At 42.8% G+C, this 22,206-nt stretch overlaps 1 protein-coding gene across 1 annotated transcript; it reads right to left on the reverse strand.

The window, feature by feature from the left end:
- Positions 1-793: 793 nt before the first annotated feature.
- dqx1 (DEAQ box RNA-dependent ATPase 1) lies at positions 794-21,040 on the reverse strand. The gene is made up of 12 exons (XM_085794058.1): positions 20,738-21,040; positions 18,629-18,986; positions 16,329-16,522; positions 8,706-9,174; positions 7,096-7,404; positions 6,136-6,235; positions 5,161-5,319; positions 4,548-4,739; positions 4,292-4,417; positions 3,000-3,190; positions 2,714-2,904; positions 794-1,665 (listed from the first exon to the last, which is right to left on the reverse strand). The coding sequence occupies exons 2-12, from the start codon at positions 18,926-18,928 to the stop codon at positions 1,470-1,472; spliced, it is 2,427 nt and encodes an 808-aa protein (XP_085650184.1). The 5' UTR covers positions 18,929-18,986; positions 20,738-21,040; the 3' UTR covers positions 794-1,469.
- Positions 21,041-22,206: the final 1,166 nt, after the last annotated feature.

Below are 22,206 nucleotides of genomic sequence, written 5' to 3' on the forward strand. Positions count from 1 at the left end.
TAAAACAACTCTGTCTTGTAACGTTCTGTTATTATCTCATAGCGTGGTGAATGTGCAGGTCACAATTTATCCACCAGAGCGTTTTGGAGTTGTTGGATTGTGTATTTGATGAGTTTGATGAGGGAAACCAAGAAATCCCATTAGCCTCTGTAGCGTAGATCTGAGTAACTTGCGGCTCTGCTCCGCCGTTCTAAGAATAGCTTACACCCACAATTAAAGGTAACAAACCTACTCCTAAAACTATAGGGATTATGGCAATGGGCCTCCTTTTAATGACATGCATATGTTTGGACAGTGGAGGAGGCTGCAGTGCTGAACTCCTTTCTGTGAGACAACAGAACAAACCGCTGCACCACCACAGGCTATTTATTCTTCCAGAAATGCTAAAACATTAGTCTATGTCTTTGTGTCCTCTGGACTGAACCACTGTCTTTCTTTAAATAGATGGTTGAAACCCTGCAGACACAGTGCAGGGAGCACATGACTCCAGTAGCTGCCACATTTCTGAAGCGCTGCGCTTTATAAATAAAACTTTACTTACAACACACTGGATGGATGAGTCCTTTGGCAAGACGAAGGCTCAGCCTCAGAGACAGACATGTTTCTGTCTCCGGCGAAGACACCGGACCAATCACATCATCCTGCACCTGATGACCTGAGCTCACGAGCTCACAAGGACAAACGGAGGAATACTGGGGAATCAATCTGCACATGGTCTTTTTAATACAGCACAGGGTTATTGGTGTTACAGAGAGCAGGGGGTGAAAGGTAAAAACCACTCAGCTGAAATGTGTCAAACATGAAAACACACTTTTATTTAAAGCTTAGTCTGTATCAGATACAGATACATACTGTTAAATAGACGCGAGTCCACCTGTGGTCAGAGGGAACCACAGGAAACATTATACAAAGAGTAAGAAAAGCAGAAAATAGAAGCTCTGTGCATCGCTGCTACAGATTACAGCCCTGAGCAGCTGTTCATCAGTCCACAGCTGTGAACGGCATCTGGATAAAGGTCGACGGTTGCGCAATAACAGTGTCTCAGCTCACTGCAGGAGTACGTATTGCTTCTAAAGGGAATCTCAAGTGTTTCAGTGGTTCGATATATTCTAACCTCTTCAGCGTTTCCAGTTTTCAATTTAAAAATAGTTTTGTGTCCTGTAAACTCACAGTGACACAAGACAACAGTTTTTTATTTTATAGAATAATTTAGAAACATAGAAATCCCTCATTAAATACAAAAAGAATTAAAAAAAAAAAAATTAAAGTTAAGACACAAGAAAACATGGAGAACACGAAGGTTTGAATATCTTCCAGAGCCACTGAGTGGAGGTTGTATTACTGTACATTAGTGTTTTCAGTCATTTGAAATTACACAGACTAAACTCATACAAAGGAACCAAATCTCAGATCAAACTATAAAGTGACGGCTGTGTGTGTGTGGTGTCGTCTCCTGAGCGGGCCGCGCCTCATTGGACGACGCAGAGCTCGGTGCTGGACTGACTGTGGGCGTCTCCCGTCCCCTCAGAGTCTCTGTGGGTCCTGCCCAGCTCGTCCTGCTCGGAGCCGTGCGGCTGCAGATTCTGCCTCAGCTCCATCAGCAGCTCCTTGCCGTCGCTCGACGGCAGGTTCCCCAGGTAGTACTGAGGGGCCAGCTCCACCAGCCTGCAGCAGAGACACAGTGGAGGACGGGTGTTATGTGGGAGACATGTAGGGCTGGTTAGAGGACACGGTATTCATTAAAGGGACAGATAAATAGTACTCTCTCTCTCTCTATCAAATGACGACCTCAGTCTGTTATCTGCACTGCTTCATTTACATTATCTGGTTATCTTATTCTGGTACTGACCCCCAGTCAGACAGTTTTGGTCGGAGGTCATGGGACAGCTATCTAAGATCCTCAGCCTCAGCATCCCACTCTCCCCCACCGTAGCCCTGCTTGGTGACCTCTCCTCTTTATCAAACATTCATCTTCATCTCTACAATTTAGGCCAAAAAAAATATTTTACTCAATTGGAAAGACCGAACAGAATTATCACTAAAACATTGGTAAAATCTGCTAACTTAACACTCAAACTTGGGAAAACACCTGCACATTCACCACGCTATGAGAAAATAACGGAACGTTACAAGACAGAGTTGTTTTTGAGGAAAATGCAGAGACTGCTTGATGAAAAACTGCCCCCTATGGGAACGCGCATCAGCGGTTTTGCATGAATTTACCTCGAAAACAACTCTGTCTCGTAACGTTGCGTTATTATCTCATAGCGTGGTGAATGTGCAGGTCACAACATGTCCACCAGAGCGTTTTGGAGTTGTTGGATTGTGTATTTGTTGAGTTTGATGAGGGAAACCAAAAAATCCCATTAGCCTCTGTAGCGTAGCTCTGGGCAGCTCACGGCTCTTAGATGTTCTAAAAATAGCTTGCATCGACAATTAAGGTAACGAACCTACTAAAACTATAGGGATTATGGCAATGGGCCAATTTGCCAAAATGTTGAACTATCCCTTTAAACCTGAAGCAAATGACAGATTGGTTTTCAGTGGCTCCTCTTTACACCCTCACTGAAGAGTTGATGAACGAAACACTGTGAAACCACTGTGGTTGTTTACAATCTGAACTGTTCGACTAAGAAAATCTTTAATATACCGTCTACTGCTGTAAAATCTGCATTTTAACCATCTCCAAAACAAGTCTCACAGCTGGACTCACATCTGGGGGTGGACGTCTGAAGCGATGCGGATGCAGTTGTCGCGGGAGATGGTGAATTCATGGTAGAGGACCCAGCTGGGGGGGTCAGGGCGCGGCTGGCGACACAGGTAGGAAGAGAAGGGGTGCAGGTGAGCCACGTGGCGGTGAGTCAGCAGGAGGTAGTTACCTGAGCCGTCCACATCGTGAGCCACCTGAGGAGAGGAGGGAGCGTTGGTCATGACCTCATGAGTAAGGAGGTGAGCAAGATGGGACGAGACGGTGACGTGAAACAAAACAAGTTGTTTACTTTGAGGAAGAAGCCTGAGATGAGAGCACGCTTGATATTTGTGCAGTTGTCCTGGCAACCAAAGGCAGGAGGGGAAACGGGGAGCTCTATTCTCTGCATCACCTCCAGCAGCTCCGCCCTGATCACCGTGGCCAGTCGTAAGGAGGCGTGACTGAGGAAGTTCGTCGTGCACCAAGCCTCATCCTGGTTATCTGGAATCACCACACACACACACACCTCTGAGTGCTGCAGGTTTCACACACACACATGCTGACTTCATTGTGTTTCATACACAAAACCAAATCACTGTAATTGCTGGGACCCTGTCACTGACATGAATCGACCAATCGACCAAGAAAATCTTGTTTTAGGATTGATTTTAAGATTTTATTGATTACTTTAAAAGATCTTCATGGTCTGGCTCCTGATTACATCTCTGACCTTTTAACCCCTTATGTACCCCAACGTAATTTGAGATCCTCGGGCAGTGGTCTTCTGTCTATCCCAGAGACCAGGTTAAAAACTAAAGGGGGCAAAGCTTTTGCTGTGAGAGCCCCAACAGTCTGGAAAGACCTGCCCGAGGAAATAAGGTGTTCGTTGTCAGTGTCTTCTATTAAGTCTCTACTTAACTATGTTAAATTTTTTACCTTAATTAAACAGGTTTGGACTAATTGTGATGGTTTAATAAATGGCTTAACTTGTTACGAGGGAGAAAGGAGGCTCTCTGTCTTCCACGTGCACGTCACTTATTGCATCTCTTGGCTGAAAACCAACCTTGTAAGATCAAGGCCACCGACTCGGTGTCCCAGCACTCGTTTCTGCAGCACCGCGACACAAACGCCCCCGTAACCCGTAATCTCTTGTCTATGACAGATTAAACTACACAAATATACATGTTGTAACATCGTAATGTTATCTACCACTTTATTGATTGATTTCTGACCGGCTTTGTTGTAAATAAATGCACATGGCTGGGAGGAGGGTTAGCAAAACAGCAGAAAAGCGACCAGACTTGCATAGTTCCTCTTTAAAACACAATTCTTTCGTTTAGCATTTCCTGATTTTACCAGAGTTGCTGACTTTCGCCATTTCCCACTGTCATTTACCTGTTTGTTTCTATACAGCGCTGCCAGTTTTATTGTCATTTTAATGTTTTATTTTATCCCCTGTGTTTTACCATTTCCACTGGATTTTATTTTCTTGTTTTAACTGTAATCCTCATTTTCTCTGTTAAGCACTTTGTACTCTCCTTTGAAAAGTTCTCTAAGTTTATTATTATTATTCATCTGAATATGTACTTAGAATATACGTACGCTCTGTGAAGGCTTTATAGATGTTGATGAGGGTCATGTGATCTCCCTCCGTGTGCATCAGGGGTCTCCAGTGAGAGATGGCAGCTTCCTCTTTGCTGGGGTCTGTCATCATGAAACAGGAAGGTGCTGACAGGACAGAGATCAGACCACATGTTTCAGAAAGTACATTAAATGAATCGCTATTCAAAATGTGTCGTCTTTTTGACGCATGTGTGAGTGTGTGTTACAGTGAACTGATCCGCTCCTCTCCAGTCACCTGTGATCATGGCGGCTATCGTGAGCAGCTCGTCTACACAGTCGTACTCGCAGGCGGCGATTAGAGCTTTAGCCAGCGACGGCTCCAGCGGCAGCTCTGACATGATGATCCCGACTTCCGACAGGTTTCCATCATCGTCCAGAGCTGCCAGGTAGTCCAGGTCCTCCAGGGCCTGCATCAGGGCCTCAGGGGCTGGAGGGAGGGAAGTAGGAGGAGAGAGAACATCATGGGAATAAGAAGCAGGGAAGTCGAATAGTCACATTCAATGTTGTTAATTTGTCAAAATATCCAAAAGAATGTGTGATCCTGTCTTCCTGTCTGTGGCTATCAGCTGATTGGTTAGATTTATAAAAAGACTCAATCCTTTGCTAAACATTTCTCAAATTGGAGTATTGTTTTTCTTTGATTGTTTGTTGGGAAACATTAGACTGTAACAAACTGACTCTTATGAAAAACACTTACAGCACCAGTGGATTTTGTCACTTCTGACCCAGGCTAGCTAAGCTAACAGGCTGTAGTCTTATATTTACAGTACAAATATGACAGCCACAACAATCTCTTCTTTCCCCGACTCTCCCCAAGACTCTTGTTATCCAGCAGGTCGATCGGGTACCTGGTCTGTCCAGGAACTTGCACTGTCCCATGTCAGCGATGTCCAGCCTCTTCAGCATCAGCACCAAGTGACTGAGGTTTTCCTCCACCACCCCTGGACAATGAGCCTCGCCCATCTTGTCATCATACAGAGACTGAGGGTACAGACGCAGACACAGCCCTGCAGACCAACCAGGAGAAGTGGGAACTAATCAGGACACTGCTTATCGGCTATGAAGCTGGTTTTAGCAATGAAATCCATCCTCTATCATCCATGTTGTAGTTTCTAAAATATCAATAAACGCTTAAACAATCCCAACTGACGCAGAAGCTGACACAGTGTCTTGTTTTATTTTGCCACCAGGAGTCACCAAAGTCAAACATTTTCAAATGGGAGCTGTGCTGCGTTCCAGTAGCGGTTTGAGTCGCCCTCAGCACATCATAAGTTCCATTTCTCACATCATAAGTTCCATTTCTCTCAAACTGATGTGCTGATGAACTTGGTGAATCGACCCTTGGAGGGCTGAGAGATCGAATCAGCATCGTTGGTGTCTCCAGAGCTGTATATCACCCACAATGCATTGCAGTGGTGCAAGAAAAATGCATCCCTGGGGTGGCAGTAATGAACCTCAAACACCGGCCCCCGTTCTCTTTTTTTTGCGGCCGCATCATTACATGGCATTTATCCATATTGCCCTATGGCCAGTCCATCACTGTATGAAGGTATTTCTTATCATAAAAGCCATTATAGAGCTACACCAACGGCTTGTGGTCCACCTATGATTGTTTAAGCTTATAGTGAACAAGGGCAAATGTATTAAATTTATCTCTTAAATCCCTCTTCTGCTCACTTTACCTCTGGCCTCCGTGTGATGTATCACCAAGGGCTGAGGGTAAATCGACGAGGGCGACTCTAACCACAATTGGAACGCAGCTCTCATTTAGGAAAAGTCTTCCCTGGGAGTTACCCAACCAGCAGCAGTGACCTTTGACCTACCGGGGAGACGGCTGTTGATCCTCTGAGTTCGCATGTCAGCCTGGTGTTTGCTGATCGTCCTCAGAGCCTGTGAGTTGGCTCTGATTTGTGGATTGTAAACCTGACCATCAAAGAAACATAGATATGTTTTGCTTTCACTTCAGTCCAGTTGTTCGTCTCTCACAGTTAAAGGGATAGTTCAACATTTTGGCAAATTGGCCCATTGCCATTATCCCCATAGTTTTAGGAGTAGGTTCGTTACTTTTAATTGTTGGTTCAAGCTATTTTTAGAATGGCGGAGCAGAGCTGCGAGCTGCTCAGAGCTACGCTACGGAGGCTAATGGGATTTCTTGGTTTCCCTCATCAAACTCATCAAATACACAATCCAACAACTCCAAAACGCTCTGGTGGACAAGTTGTGACCTGCACATTCACCACACTATGAGATAATAACGGAACATTATGAGACAGAGTTGTTTTAGAAGTAAATTCATGCAAAACCGCGGATGCGCGTTCCCGTCAGGGGCAGTTTTTCGGCAAGCAGTCTCTGCATTCGCCTCAAAAACAACTCAGTCTCATAACGTTACATTATTATCTCATAGCGTGGTGAATGTGCAGGTCACAACTTGTCCACCAGAGCGTTTTGGAGTTGTTGGATTGTGTATTTGATGAGTTTGATGAGGGAAACCAAGAAATCCCATTAGCCTCTGTAGCGTAGCTCTGAGCAGCTCACGGCTCTGCTCCGCCGTTCTAAAAATAGCTTGAACCAACAATTAAAGGTAACGAACCTACTGCTAAAACTATAGGGATTATGGCAATGGGCCAATTTGCCAAAATGTTGAACTATCCCTTTAAGTACAATTCAAATAATGTATATATAGCGTTTATTGTATATTATAATAAACAAATAGGGAGACATAACAGGATCATGACAGTCTGTAATTAAATCAGTCAGTTTGTCAGTACTCATCATGAACTCACATTCTTGAGCTGAAGGCCGGTGTCTATGACGTAGCGGATGTCTGGCAGGGAGAACGAAGCCTCTGAGAGCGTATCCGTGACGATAACCTTCCTCTTGACCCCCGTCCCTCTGGCTCCCAGCACCGAGCCATCGTCCACCCCCTGGGAGCCGTCGTTGTCCCTCAGTGAGGAGGACTCGGGCTCAGAGTCGTAGACCCGTTGGGCGTGTCCACCCAGTCCAGCGTGGAGGGGGAGGATCCTGAGGGGACCGAGCTGAGGACTGAGAGCCACACACTCCTTCTCCAGCAGGGCCACACACTCTTCGATCTCCTACACGGACAGGGACAGAGAGAGTCTGAATCCACTTGTTCAAATACAGACTTCACAGACACTGTGCAGGTTTATTTGAGCTGATGAAGGGAACCAGGGCTACACTGAGTTGACGACCAGCAGGTGTGGTGATGTTGACTCAGTGGGAGTTCACCTTCATTAGAGACTTTGACACTGAAGGTCAATATATAAACTTTGGGCTTGAAGGGAGAACTACTGACAGATATACTATTCTAGTTTGTTGTATACTGTCATCTACCTTCAGTGTGTGTGTGTGTGTGTGTGTGTCAGGACACCAGACACCTGCCTTACACCGGAGGCCTCTCAGGTTGTTGTGTCCTGGTTTCACTCCACTCTGAGACAAAGGTGGTGAAACTCTCCAGTTCACCACAGAAAGAAATTTCAACCAGTTTCTTTTTGCTAAAAACTACAAAACCAGGTGTTGATGGGAAATGATGAAGTTTCTTCCACATAACTAAATCTACTACGACACTTGTCATTTTTTATCATTTAGTTTTACTCATCAGTCCTGCTCTCACAACTGTTTTTTGCATTTTTGTATTTTGATTAATTCTCTTCGTTTCACCAACAGAATCATTGTTCAATTCTTGTTGCACCATTTGACTGATTAAAATGCTCATTTGTTCATATAATAATAATTCACAATACTTCCACAGTTTTTAAAACAAGTCCAGTTTGTTTCCAGTATTTAATCTGATTCATTGTTTCAGAAGTCTCTGGACCGATCAGGCCTCTCATCATCTTCCTTATTTGCTTTTACTTTTGATTCACTTGATAAATGTAAAACTTGGTTTATCTAACTTTGCTCATTAATCCTCTCAGCCTGTTTGTTTGGCTGCACTGTGACAGATACTGTCCATCTGTGGGAGGAGCCACTGACCAGGCTCATACTAATGGATAGTATCATTTAAATTAATCTCTCCAAACAAACAGCTTCAGGCCCAACAAGAACAAAACATGTTTTATCTGAAAGCTCAATAAAACTTGGAGAACCCGGAACAGGTGAAGTGAAGTTCAAACTTTGGAAAGATGTGTAAATTAATAATTTATGAGAGCAGTTAGTGGTTCATCTTCTGAGAACTAATCCATTATTATCGCAGAGATCTCTGGGATGTCCGGTGCTGTAATCACCTACAACCATCACCATGGTGTCAGATCCACATGGACTGAAATCAGAAACGTAACCTCACAAATATTTTTTTCTTTAAACTTAGAGAGTTCCAAAAAGAGTGGGTTTATTTCCCATCCTGTCCGTAGTATCTAAAGTTTAAGACTTGCACCTGTGCACTGGCCAGAAACACCATCACGTCCCCCTCCTCTCCTCTCCTGTGAAGGTCCAGCACCATGTGACAGGCTGCAGCCACGGGCTCCCTCCCAGACGAGAGCTCCCTGTACAGCGTCTCTACCCTGTTCGTTTCCACAGTCTTCCTGTCCTCCACCTCCTCCCCCGCCTCTCTCGCCTCCTCCTCCTCCTGATGTCCGGCGGCGGGGTCAGCCAAGGAGCCGTCCAGGGAGAGGTGAGGGACGGAGGGTCCCAGGAAGGCCGAGAGGCGAGGGGCCAGCGTCGGGTGGGCCAGGAGAACCACCCGGAAATTGTCGGGCCTCTGGCGGCAGACGTCACAGAGCAGGCCCAGCAGCACGTCGGTGGGCACGGTGCGCTCCTGCAGCTCATCCAGCACCACCACACCGTACTGATGCAGCAGGGGGTCCGACATCATCTCCTCCAGCAGCAGAGAGTCGGACACAAACCTGAAATAATGAGGGAGGAACCAAAAACATGAATGGATTTCATAGATTTTTTTTAATCCTCAGGCTCATTAATTAAAGTCTATAGACATAGTGACAACATCTGTCAACACGGAGGAGAAATCAAACAGCTTTGATTCACTCCTAGTTTAACACTAGCCAAGTTTACATGGGTCCAAAAATCCTATTTATAATCAGATTAATAGGTCAATCAGATTCAAAATGTCTCATGTAAACACCTTAGTGGATCAGATTCAGCCTGATCTGATTACATTTCCAATCAGATTGAAAGAGCTAGTCTGCGCCGATTGATAATCAGCTTGATGCTGCATATAAACGGCTGAAGAGAGTGGATAGAGTGGATTATTCATTCTGCGCATGCGCGCCCTACACTGTTAGCCTTTGCTGTAAAACCTACAGTTAATTACTTTAAAATGTCCAGTAAAATAACTTAAAAACAGTGAACAGTATAAAACTGTAACATGCATTGCATCATGGGAGTTTTATTATAAACTAGAGTATATTACTGTATAATTTCAAAAATGCAGTAGTATACTGTTGTAGCATGGGTCCACAAAACAAAAACAGTTATTTACTAGATTACTTACAGTAAACTACACTTTTGTATTTTCTAGTAAGGTACTGTAGTTTGGATTAGGCGGGAATGCATCTAAAAGCCATTTACCAGTTGCCAGTTACGTTAAACAAAAGAAGAGGACGAAGAAGCGAAGAAGACGGTGGACAAGTAAAGTTCATTCATCAACCTTGGTGGAGAGAGGCTACACCATTGCGGTAAGTTAAGTTTAAATGTAGAAATTAAACGTCTTGATTAAACCTGACCTGATTTAGCCTTTGCTTAGCATAATGCTAACATTACTCTGAATGATGTTATTAGCCTGAGATGTTCAGACAGTCACAAACACATAGCTACTTACCGACCAAGGTTAGCTAACATTATGTAACTGTTAAAGTCATGTAGAAGATTAATATCTAGATAGACACCACTTATGAATTTCACCAAAACATTATTAATTCGCCTGGGTCTATGTGCGTGCGTGTGTGAGTGCGTGCGTGCCTGTGTTTGATGGCAGGAGGTAAGGTTAGCCTAAGTAGCTAGTTAGGCTATGTGCTCTCTGGTGATAAATGTTCATACAATATGATCATTTTATTTGAATGCGGCCAAACTGCTGTATGCTGCTCGGTGTAACACCCAAGCCCTCCTGTGTGAGTCCTGCAGACTTGAGTCCGTTAAAATATTTATTTTTATTTTTGTCCCTAATGTCCTAGCTTTATAGCATGCTAGGATAGCCTTAGCCTGCTTGCTATTGTCGTCCCTTGCACTCACTCTGTTCAGAGAGGAGCCAAGGCAGCCAGCCCAGTCACGTTTCTTGTCGAGAAGATTATGATTTATAATCTTGTGTGTGCGTCTGTAATATTAATTTGATTCAATACCATTGTGAAAGCCTTGACTTTCAACTAAAATGCCCAGTATAAATCTTAGAAACATTGAAAACAGTACAAAACTGTATAATTTCAAAAATACGGTATGATACTGGTCTCTTATACAATGCATCATGGGCCCACAAAGCAAAAATGGTTACCTACTGGATTATTTACAGCTAACTACACTAATACATTTTTCAAGTAAGGTACCGTTGTTGATAACAGTTGTTATAGATAATTTACAGTAAACAACAGTTTGTGTATTTTCTAGTAATGTAGGCTACCGTAGTTTGGATTAGGTGGGACAAAGCACCTAAAAGCTAAAAGATCACTACACTCCCAGGGTTCCCTTAGGTCTTTGAAATTCTTAAAAGTTTGACAGAATTTGTGGCAAAAGTATCAAAGTATTGAAAGTTTTTTTTTTTTTTTTTGAAAAAATATAAAGATATGGGAAAGTGATCGAATTTTTGTATGATAGTTTGTGAATATAAATTAAGTGGTGCAGCTGAATCTATACATTGCTTTATACATCTATTTAATTTGTTGTTTGTAGCATTAGGAAGCAACATTCCAAGGAAGGGGGTGTGTGTACCAGGCTCCAAGAGAGTCCAGGCAAGAGAGAGGAACCTTGAGGCTGGCCATGCAACTCCAGTGCTGGGCTGTCTAACCAGAGATTTGTAAGTTTTTATGTAAGGAAAAGTATAAATTGGAAATGCTATTGATAAGTGGCGCAGCCAATTGTGTATGTGCTTAATGTGTGTGTCTGTTTGTTTGTGTTGGTTGTAGCATCAGGAGGCAGGAAGTGACCTTCCAGAGAAGCAGGTGAATACCAGGCTCCAGAAAAATCCAGACAGGAGAGAGGAACCTTTAGACTGGCCAGGGGCCTCTGGCACTGGGCTGTCTAACCAGAGTGTCAGATTCTGGTAAGTTGTATTGTACAAATTAAACATCTTGATTAAACTTGACCTGACTTAAAGCAGATATCAGTGGAATGTTTTTGTTAATATAAGTCCTAAATAGTCCTATTTTCCGTCAGCAATCACTTACATGAAGTATTTCAGCCTAAACACGAGTCTCTCCGTCACTCTGCTCTGCTGTAACCCGAGGAGAAAATTTTCCTTGTGGGATACAAGTGTTATCCAATGAGGGGAGAGAACGGCATGAAGGGCTGTGTGTGCAGCCAAGGGATGCGCGTGAATGTGGTGACGTAGCACGAGGACCAATTGATGCCTGACAAGGGCGGGGGCTGCTAACTCATGGTGCGTTCAAGGAAACTCGTACTTTGTGTTTTTCCTTCCTGTGAAGTCATACCAGTTCGATCTGGTACGAGTTCACGGGTCGGAAGTTACGAGTGGCCGTTATAGGGAACTTTCACAGACAACAGGACGGTAAAAACACGAGCTACGGGTTACCTGGAACGCTACCAAGTCGTAGTTGTGACTTGAAGCTGTAACTTACGGTTTCAAAAGCCTGCCTTGAACACAGCATTAGCCGAAACGGCCGTGCCACTGATATCTGCTTTAACATTTGCTTAGCATGACGTTACTCTGAATGATGTTAGTTAGCCTGAAATGGCTACCTATAAATACATTTCATAGGTAGGAAAACTTTCAACCATCTCACACATTCTGAAATTTGTGGTTGTAAAGAACAAATTTCATCTATACAGTGATGTGGCCTTGTTAACAGAGGAAAGATGTCTGTCTAAATCAAACCAGATAAAATCTTACACAAATTAAAGGGACAAGGAGGAGTTTTGGAAAAGCGAAGTGTTTTCACACTACATTTATGAGCCTCCGCGCGCACCGTACATTTCTTTGACCGGCACAAGACGGACTCATGTTTTCATTCATCAAGATTTAAAGTCAGAGGTTCAAAGAGGTTCACATACCACCGTAGTTCCGACCATAAACGGCGATTCGGTGGCGTTATTCTCATGACTCGCCACGAGGGAAACGCTGGTCGGCTCGCCCAGCATTTCCACCACCACTAATAATAACAAAATAACCATAGAGACAGAACGATATATTTATCGAAAATGGACCCATTAACAAGTGTGGGTAGCGGAGATTCATCCACATTAACGTGAGACTTTTTTATAACCGAATAGAAACTCCTCGTTGTCCCTTTAAGGTCTGGATAGTGTGGCATTTGTGTGTTCAGTGTAGTGTACTTTACCAGCCCTTGGCAGGTGATCTTTAAACACATCTTCTCCATCTAACTATCTCCTTCATTTACTTCAGAAAGATACTCTCCACTGAAGTCCTTCCAACATCCCACTGATCGACACACCCATCACCAAACGAAGCTCTGTGGTCTGTGGCCTCCCCTGGCCCCTTGCCCCATCGTTAGAGGTATTGTTCAACCTTTCCTGGGAATTTTTTTTAATTTTTTTAAAGGGACAACGAGGAGTCTCATATTAATGTGGATGAATCTACGTTACCACTCGTTAATGGGTCAATTTTCAATAAATATGTTGTTTTGTCTTTATAGTAATTTTGATATTATTTAGTGGTCGGCTCGCCCAGCATTTCCTACTTTCGGTTTCGCAAACACTGCCCGGCGGGTCATGGGAATAACGCTGTCGAATCACCGTTTATGGTCGAAACTACGACGGTATCTGATCGTCTTTGAACCTCCGAATTTTATTCTTGATCAATGAAAACATTCTTAGCAAATGTTTTCGCTTTTTTCCATCTTGTGCCGGTCCAAGAATTTCACTGTGTGCGCGTAAGCTCATGGGAAATGTAGTCTGAAAACACTTTGCTTTCCAAAACTCCTAATTGTCCCTTTAAGTTAGTACATGGCATAAAATTTGATTCAGTCTTTAACTCTTTGAAAAGTGTTTATGTTTCAAACATTTGTAAGCACTTTGTACTTTCATATTGTATGAATTGTATTGTTGTATTGAATTAATTGTACTGAAATACTACAACTGTTGTTAGCGAAACTATGAATTTCATACTTGAATTTGATACTGTTTTGATTTTTAAAAAAGTTTATGTATTGCAAAATTTGTACTGTTTTTGTGTGTATGTTTTTAAATAAAGAATTTGAATTTACTGCATATCACTGTAAATATTTTTTATCTTACAGTAATCTACAGGCCACTGCAGTTCAATAATATACATCAATATTTTCAGTAATACATTTCTTACTGTAAAACGGTATAACAGTAAGGATAATTTACTGGCAGCACCGTTGCCTGCTTCATACTGTAGTTTTTGTTTACAGTAACATATTGGCAGCACCGTTGCCTGCTTTATACTGTAGTTTTCATTTACAGTAACATACTGGCAGCACCGTTGCCTGCTTTATACTGTAGTTTTCATTTACAGTAACATACTGGCAGCACCGTTGCCTGCTTCATACTGTAGTTTTTGTTTACAGTAACATATTGGCAGCACCGTTGCCTGCTTTATACTGTAGTTTTCATTTACAGTAACATACTGGCAGCACCGTTGCCTGCTTCATACTGTAGTTTTCATTTACAGTAACATACTGGCAGCACCGTTGCCTGCTTCATACTGTATTAGCCGTTTACAGTAACTACTGTAACAGTCGTTTACAATAATAAGCAGGCAACGGTGCTGCCAGTATGTTATTGTAAAACAGCAGGAAAAAGGCTAACAGTGTAGTACGTAGGAGTCACATAGGAAACAGGAAATAGGAAAGTCAAAGCAGTATTGCCAATTTAGTGACTTTCTCACTAATTCTGGCGACTTTCTTTTGTCAAAAGCGACTAGCGACAAATCTAGCGACTTTTCCCGGTGTTGTTAAAGACGTTTCTGGTTTGGAAACTCCGATGTGAAAGCACCTATCACTGCCGTAAGCGGTAATTCTCACAGCAGTAATCGGCTTCAGCTGGGGCCATGTATAGGCGGACCGAATGTGGATCGCTTTATTTAGCGGTCATGTATATAGATGGAATACGATTCATTTAATCTGATTGTTTTCAATCAGATTGAGGAAAACACTGCATGTAAACTAGTAAGTCACATGACAGACTCCAACTTCTCAACGTCCTTGTTTACTTCAGACACCGAAGATACCTTCAGTAATTACTCAGATCTTTAATGAGACTTCACAATATTATGTTAACTGAGTTTCTCTAAATATAAACCAGCAAATGTCTCATATATTTCTCTGTCATCTGTTATGAAGTGTTGTCTAATATGCCGAGGAGATGAAAAGGTCCATGGAGCTTATATTATTTTGCCAATGAGTTGCGTGTTTATTGTACTTTGTACAGATGAAAGACAGAGTTTTTTTTTTTCATGTTTGTTTTTGTAATAATCAAGACACTGAAGTCCACCGCAACCTACAAATAAAAATGGGTCCAACTCTGTCTCTTTACTGGACTTCTCTGTACGCCTCAGTCAGGGTGCTCAGAGTGTACTGATACATCATATATAGGAGAAATTTTAAATTATTTTCAGACTGGGGTAGTGGTTCACTTCAGCATGCCGTTACCTGCTGATTCTACATTCCTCCTTCTCATAATGTATTCATCCTCTCCTCCAAGTTGTTTTTGGCTGAGCTGAGGCTGTGCCTGGTCTGTGTCTGTGGTCTCTAAATTAAACTGTTTGCCATTTATGTTTGCTCTCAGATCTGTTGTGCTCCATGGAAACAAACTCTGCTGAATGGCAGACACCCAGGGATGGGATGTGACCCTCTGGGGTGAACACTGATTGATTTCATCGGGGATCAGTTTTCAGTGAATACAGTCAGAAACTTATTTACTGTCTCTGTAGGAACAGAACAGAGTTGAGGCGTGGCTGCTGCTAAACAAAAACCAGGTAACATCAGACACCACAGTGAAGATGTCGACGTGGCTCTGAGGAGGACAGCACTACACCAAAATCTTAAGGCAGCACTGAGTGTTTGAAAATCACACCTTTCCATGTGTTTTCTTACAGGTTGTTAGAGGCCGAAAAGTGTTTTTAGCATGATGAAAACATATAACACATGTATCGTATGCTACTGTAGAAGTTCAAGAAACTATTCTCCTGAATTACAGGAGGAGAGGAGATTGATATTTTCTTTTTGTTGAAAAAAGAACTAGGTCAATTATACAGTAGTGATACTGTGCTCAGTATTATAATTAACAAGATTTGTGTTAAAGGGATAGTTCAACATTTTGGCAAATTGGCCCATGGCCATAATCCCTATAGTTTTAGCAGTAGGTTTGTTACCTGTAATTGTCGGTGTAAGCTATTTTTAGAACGGCGGAGCAGAGCCGCGAGCTGCTCAGAGCTACGCTACGGAGGCTAATGGGATTTCTTGGTTTCCCTCATCAAAGTCATCAAATACACAATCCAACAACTCCAAAACGCTCTGGTGGACAAGTTGTGACCAAGGGGGGAGTTGTGAATACCATTTCCGCGTTCAAAAAGCTACCGTTTTCTGGCGGTCACTGGGGGCTGGGACCAGAAGTTAGCAATTTTCCATTGACCCCCCGTTAAAATAGCCGACTTTACAAATTACCACAATGTGATCTGGGTAATTTCCATGTTTTAGTCTTTCTGTTCTCAATAGCTGTGTAACTGAATATTTCCATGCAACACACAAGTGTCTGTATGAAAACGTCAGTGTCAAGTAGATCCATGGAGACAGTTTTCTATTCTGCCGTTGGCGGCTGTGACGGTACAACTGAAAATGAGAGTCATTACTTAAATGTTGTGTGTATGTGCTGATCATCCTCTCATCCTCACCTGAGCAGGGTGTCAGATGTACAGCTGTCATCATGAGACACCCTGTAGCCCACCTCCAGACCCAGACTGAGGTCCATCTCATCAGCCACACGCAGGGCCAGACTCACTGCTGCCACGGAGTGGGGCTGGGAGCAGCACACCAGGCCCTGGGAGAACTCGTAGGACAGAGCGTACTCCACACACCACTGTGGTACCTGCAGGGACAAAGAGAGCGGTGGGGGTGGGGGGGTGAGCTCAACAAGGAAGAAGTAATATGATGCTCACCTGAGAGATCACACACACCTTCTCAGTTGTTCTGAGGCACACCTTAAACCCTAAAAGACAAGGTGAGCTTGTGTAACATGCTACTTTCACATGACTCCTTTTTCATAGATCTGACTATGAAAAGCAACTCGTTCACTGGCTTCCTGAAGTGTAAGTCCAGGGGGGTTCAACAGCTCAACAGGAGGAAGAAGAGGAGTTAAATGTCCTCAGTGGGGCTAATCTGTCTCATGACAATCTTAAACATGAGGACTGAAGACCACCTGACCAGTGTCAGTCCAGCTCCCTCTCTTTTAGCTCTGTGTTTGGTCTCCTCCAGTTCTTCACTGCTAAACGCTCCACTATGTTGACCAGCTGCTACGACTGAGTCTGTCTACTGTTTGTGCTTCACTCATAAGACTCATGAGAGCTGACAATGAAACATAAATGTATGTTTCATTGGAGCTACAGAAATCAAATCCATATTAGTTTTTGTAGCATTTTGACACCTGCCTTTGTTTCTTTTGTTTTTGAGCTCCAGTTCTTTTTCTCCACCCTTTTGTTGTCACACTGCTGTATTTCTTTGACCTGTTCAAATGTCCATACACAGTCTGGACTTTGTGGTAGGACTACACAAATCGGCATACAAAACCACTGCACTGATCCAAAACCTGACTGGAGCTTTACATAGATCTACTGTATCTTACACTATACAGCTATAAACTAGCCTGTTTCTTCTGAGACAGTATAATTTAAAAAGCATCATCATTATATTTAGACATGTTTGATGCAACCTCCATCAACAAATATCAGATATTTTTTTCCATGTCTTTATCTTTATGGCTGCAAACACTGTGGCCGTGGACATGCTTCAGTAATACATCAATGAGGCGCTGCAGTAAACTCCTTGGATGAATGGAGAAAACAAACATGAACAATACTGAACCTTGGGTAAATATTTAAACAAAGCTGCAATAGATCAGATGGTGAGAGCCGCGTTGGTTATTACAAACAAATTGTACAGTGTCTGAGAGAGCTCAGCTGACTGTAACAACAGGAAACACAAGCTAGAAAATGAAGGTGACATCTTCACCGCTTTAAAAATCTCAAGGAGGAAACAAGTAACTAACAGTTAGACCGTGAGTATCAGCTGGTTTCAGCTCTTTATCTTCTCTTTCCTCCTCCCTGTGCTGATATATGGTATTTTAATAGATAGTTCACAATAAAGCTGCTCTCACTGACATGTTTTATGTTTCTGTTGTCATGACAATGAGTGAAATGTGGCCCATTAAGACCACGTGTTAACCAGCAGCCAACAGGTGACTGATTTTGTAACCATGTCGTCATGTGACAAAATCGCACTCCCTCTAAAACAACTCTTTGTTCCATCATATAAATGTTTTGTTGACTGTGCAAATGATTACATGTGATTTTAGGTATGATTAGTGTGACCTAAGTTATTTATTAGCAGTAACTTATTATAATAACACTGGAAACAGCACTGACATGTTGCACTGATGTACTGAGTTTGGTAGGTCGGCCTCAGAGCCACTAATTATTGGAACTCGATACCAAGTGAGATCAGAGGGATTAGCACCTTAACTGGTTTTAAATCCAAGATAAAATCATGTCTTAAATCAACTCAATCATGCACCCACCAATCATAAACTCAAACATTGGCTCACAATCTACTGGTTTGTAATTTTGTTATACTTATACTGAAAAGGCTGTTTTTGTGACCATGTTTTTGTATTTGTTTGTGTATGTCCTTATTTGTTTTGTACTATAGTGTCTTAACACTTCATGTCCTCTGTTCCATCTCGGGGTCTACAGATGAAAATTAGCTAGTAGCTAACTCTGGCATGGCTGAGAGCTGTGCACTGTCCCTGTTAAATAAACATATAAAATCAATTTTGTCAAGAAGTTCACAATCAATCAAGTCAGACTCAGTAAAACAAGGCGTTGGATAAATGACTCCTTTAACTGGAATCAGGACTTGGGTCTGGAATAGAGAAGATTTACATGTGATTTGGTTGATTGCCCTGTTGGTTCCTGGTTACCTGCGTGCTCTTTCCAGTCCCACTCGGTGCACTGAGCAACACCATGTTGTGGCTCTCCAGGTGCTCCAGCAGACTCTGCCTCAGCCTCCACACAGGAAACTTCTGCCTCTCCTCCAGCAGGGCGTAGTAGCGCGAAGAAAAGGGCAAACCGTCGTACGGGTTCACCTCCAGGTCTCCGAGGTCTCCCTCCCCTCTCCCTTCATCGCCCTCGTCGTCCAAGTCCCCGGACAGGAGGGAAGACACGGACAGAGAGTCGAGGGCAGAGGTGGCGGAGGCCTTCGCTGGTGGCGAGGACATCATCAGCAGAGGATGGGGGTTAGGTAGCGACGGGCTGGTTCACAGAGAGGCCAGGGACGACCTGCAGAGGAGTCAAAGAATAAATCATGTCTGAAGTGAGAATAAACTTCCAAAACCAAGTCACACAGCAAGAAAAAACTGATTTCAGTGAAAACATCAACGTGAGGCAGAGCTCAGGGGCCACAGGACCTCGTGTCTCTGCCGGGGCCTGGCCCAGGAGCCGGCAACATGTTTGGTATGTGACTGTGGAATGTCTGTCTCCACCCAGATGCCACGGAGTGTGTGGGGCAGCTGCAACAGACTGGGCCTGTTCAGAGGGGGACGGCCTGCAGGCACCTGAGCACCGAGCGGACGGGGAGACAGAAAAACAGACGAGTGGACAGAACCCAGCTTTCACTTGTCCATCATCTAGGCCTGAAGTATAAATTTGGACAGAATCTGTGTTTCCTGGGGCTACTATTATTAGACAGCCTTTGATTTAATGAGCGAAGGGTGACTTCTGGCTAATCCAATTAAATTAATTAAAAAGCTGACAGACAAGTTATATTATGCATCTCACTGATACAGGCAGCAGTCCTGTAAATCTGATGTTGTCATCAATGACAGTGGCCACATTAGCCAAGGTGCACATATACAGCATTTAGCTGTTATGCTGCACACAACTGGAACAAACTACCAGCAGAACGGAAATCAGCCCCGACTGTAAGCACTTTGAAATCCAGGTCAAAAAAATTTCTCTTTTCATGTGCTTATGGCTGAGCTTTTTTTAAGAACTTTAAACTTCATCTATTTTCTTTTCTTCTTATTTGCTCTTGCCTTTTAACTCTGATTTTTTTTTATATAAATAGTTTGTTTTTATGCTTGTATTTTTAAATGTTTTGTCTTAATGTAAAGCACATTGAGTTGCCTTGGTATGAAATGCGCTATATAATTAAGGATGCCAAAAAAAATTGAGCAAATTTGAAAGGAAATGGTTTTATTATGTTGGGCTGAAACAATTTGGTTAGACAAAACATCTGCTGATGTCATAATTTGTTTTTTAGGATCTTCTTAAAGAGATGCAGTATTTAGTGCTACAGTACAGTTACATACAGCTGTCCTAATACACTGGAATTTCAATGACAAATAGCTTTAGATGAAAGCATCTGATAGGATGACTTATCAACTGTACTATACTGTGGATGACATGAGTCATTGTGTATTTGATTAAATAATTACTAAGGAAGTTGCAGACATCTCTGCCAACCATCCCTGAAACAAAAGATGAGCATTAGTCCACAAATCAAAGACAAAGACACAACAACATTTTTTCACTGAGATCAAGAGATGTTATCCTCCTACTATGTCTAGTGCTATCATTTTTAGATGAAAGGGTTTGTCTGATGTGAATCACCCACGGGAGGAGCCACACCTCCACTGGTGTCCAGGTCAGTGTGGACAAAACAATGGATCCTAATCAAGTGACACACACAGGAATGCACGCGTGGCTTTTATTTTGAAAAGCACTGTTACTGTGAGAGATAATGTGAGAGAGTAACTGTATGGACCAGAACACGGTTTCCATGTTGTAGTTGGACTGGTGTGTGGTGATGAAGTGAGGACACCTGAGCCAGACCCGCCCTGGACCAAATCACCCTCTCTCTCTTGTCTTATCTTGTCTTGTCTATGTAAAGTCCGCCAGGAGCGACGTGTCAGCTGACTGTCACACAGACAAACACACAACGACACAGAAACACAGAAACAGGAGCTGACACACACAGAGAGACAGACACACACAGCAATAACGTGTCCAACACTGGGACACCGTCTTACCTGTGAGACATGACGGCAGACAGGTGAAGGAGCTGAGCAGGAACAGTCCGCCCTCAACCCGCTGTTGTTGTCCTCCGTCCTCTGGGGCTGAGAGCCCGCCCTCACATACCGGACAACAACGGTGCTTGAATAAAATAAAAAACAGAACCGGGGCGAGATAACCGACGTCCACCGTCCGTTACCGTGACTCCTCTCCGGCCCTGCAGCCGTCCTGACCGCTGACACTGACGATAAACAACGCAGCTGTCGGTTAGCTGCTGTGGCTAGCAGCCGCCATGTTTGGCTGTCTAGCTGTCAAACCTCGTGGTGCGTTCAGGGCGCCTCGGGGAAAAAAACAGCATGAGCTAATAAAATTGATTTCTTTGCTTGTATTTATTTATTCATTCATATATATCGTTTGCATGACTCGGACGGCTTGGTGTTATGGAAATAAACGCTTCATAAATTTCACTTCAACACAACGTGTTCCGTTCTTTGCAGTCGGAAGAACTGGTAGTAAATGATGATCCTCTGTTATCTACTGTTGCTAATGTTACCATCAGTGAAACCTCCTATCTTATGTAATGAGTCCAGTCCATACAGTCGATTGTCCAGTCTCGACCCTATGTGAGCAGGGCGCCACCTCGAGGCGCACACCCATTACCACGCAGAGTGCACATGCAATTACAGAAGCATATCACAATAATTTTGAGGTAAAGTTAATTTGTGAATGACACAAACTAATATGTTTTTACATTATATTCAGACACAAAAACACGTTATAAGTGTTGCAAGTGCGTAAAGTTTAGATAACAGTGGTCAATAATTAACACACTGGGCCTGATTCATGTGAAAGTTCAACATCATGCTCTTTATTTCAGTGGGTTTGTTCAAATCACTGCATTATTCAGATTTTGATCATTTATGTTACACACAACAGATCCTTATTGCACCACATGTATCTGGGGTTAGTTGTTAAGATCCTACACAAAACATGAAGAAAAGTTTGTGGCTGCTGGATGTGACATGCTTTCATAGAATAAAACAAAAAAAATGCTGCTTACACATGAATGCATCAGTAATAATGAAATAACATATGGTAATGTACTACTGTTGTTACACTGCTGTACAATGACCACTGAGTGAATCAGTGTTTTTAAAGGGTTTTAAGAGCTGGAGGGTTGTGCATGTTTACATAAAACTAGAGAGCAGTGTGATCTCTAATGCTTCTTTTACTATGAGTGATAAGGTGTTTTGCATCACGTTGGTCATCATCTGATCTGAGGGCAGGAGCACAGACTTTCATGAGCAAAGAAGCGGTAACACTTTATAATAAGGTAAAGGTAAAGGTAAAGGTAAAGGTAAAGGTAAAGGTAAAGGTACTTTATTAGTCACATATACAGCTAGTACAGTGAAATTCTTTCTCTGCATTTAACCCATCCCTGAGGAGCAGTACACACTATTAAGCATTAGTTAAGCATTAATAAATA

Source organism: Trachurus japonicus, chromosome 12 (assembly GCF_045865225.1).
Source record: "Trachurus japonicus isolate A0001 chromosome 12, Traja_1.0".
Classification (NCBI taxonomy): Eukaryota; Metazoa; Chordata; class Actinopteri; order Carangiformes; family Carangidae; genus Trachurus; species Trachurus japonicus.

Bases quoted from the DNA above. Each gene is read 5' to 3' on its own strand.
- dqx1 (XM_085794058.1), bottom strand. From the start codon at position 18,928: ATGATGTCCTCGCCACCAGCGAAGGCCTCCGCCACCTCTGCCCTCGAC. The intron at 9,175-16,328 runs GTGAGGATGAGA...TCATTATTTCAG, and splicing joins ACATCTGACACCCTGCTCAG to GTTTGTGTCCGACTCTCTGC. The intron at 4,740-5,160 runs GTACCCGATCGA...CCCTCCCTCCAG, and splicing joins CAAGTTCCTGGACAGACCAG to CCCCTGAGGCCCTGATGCAG.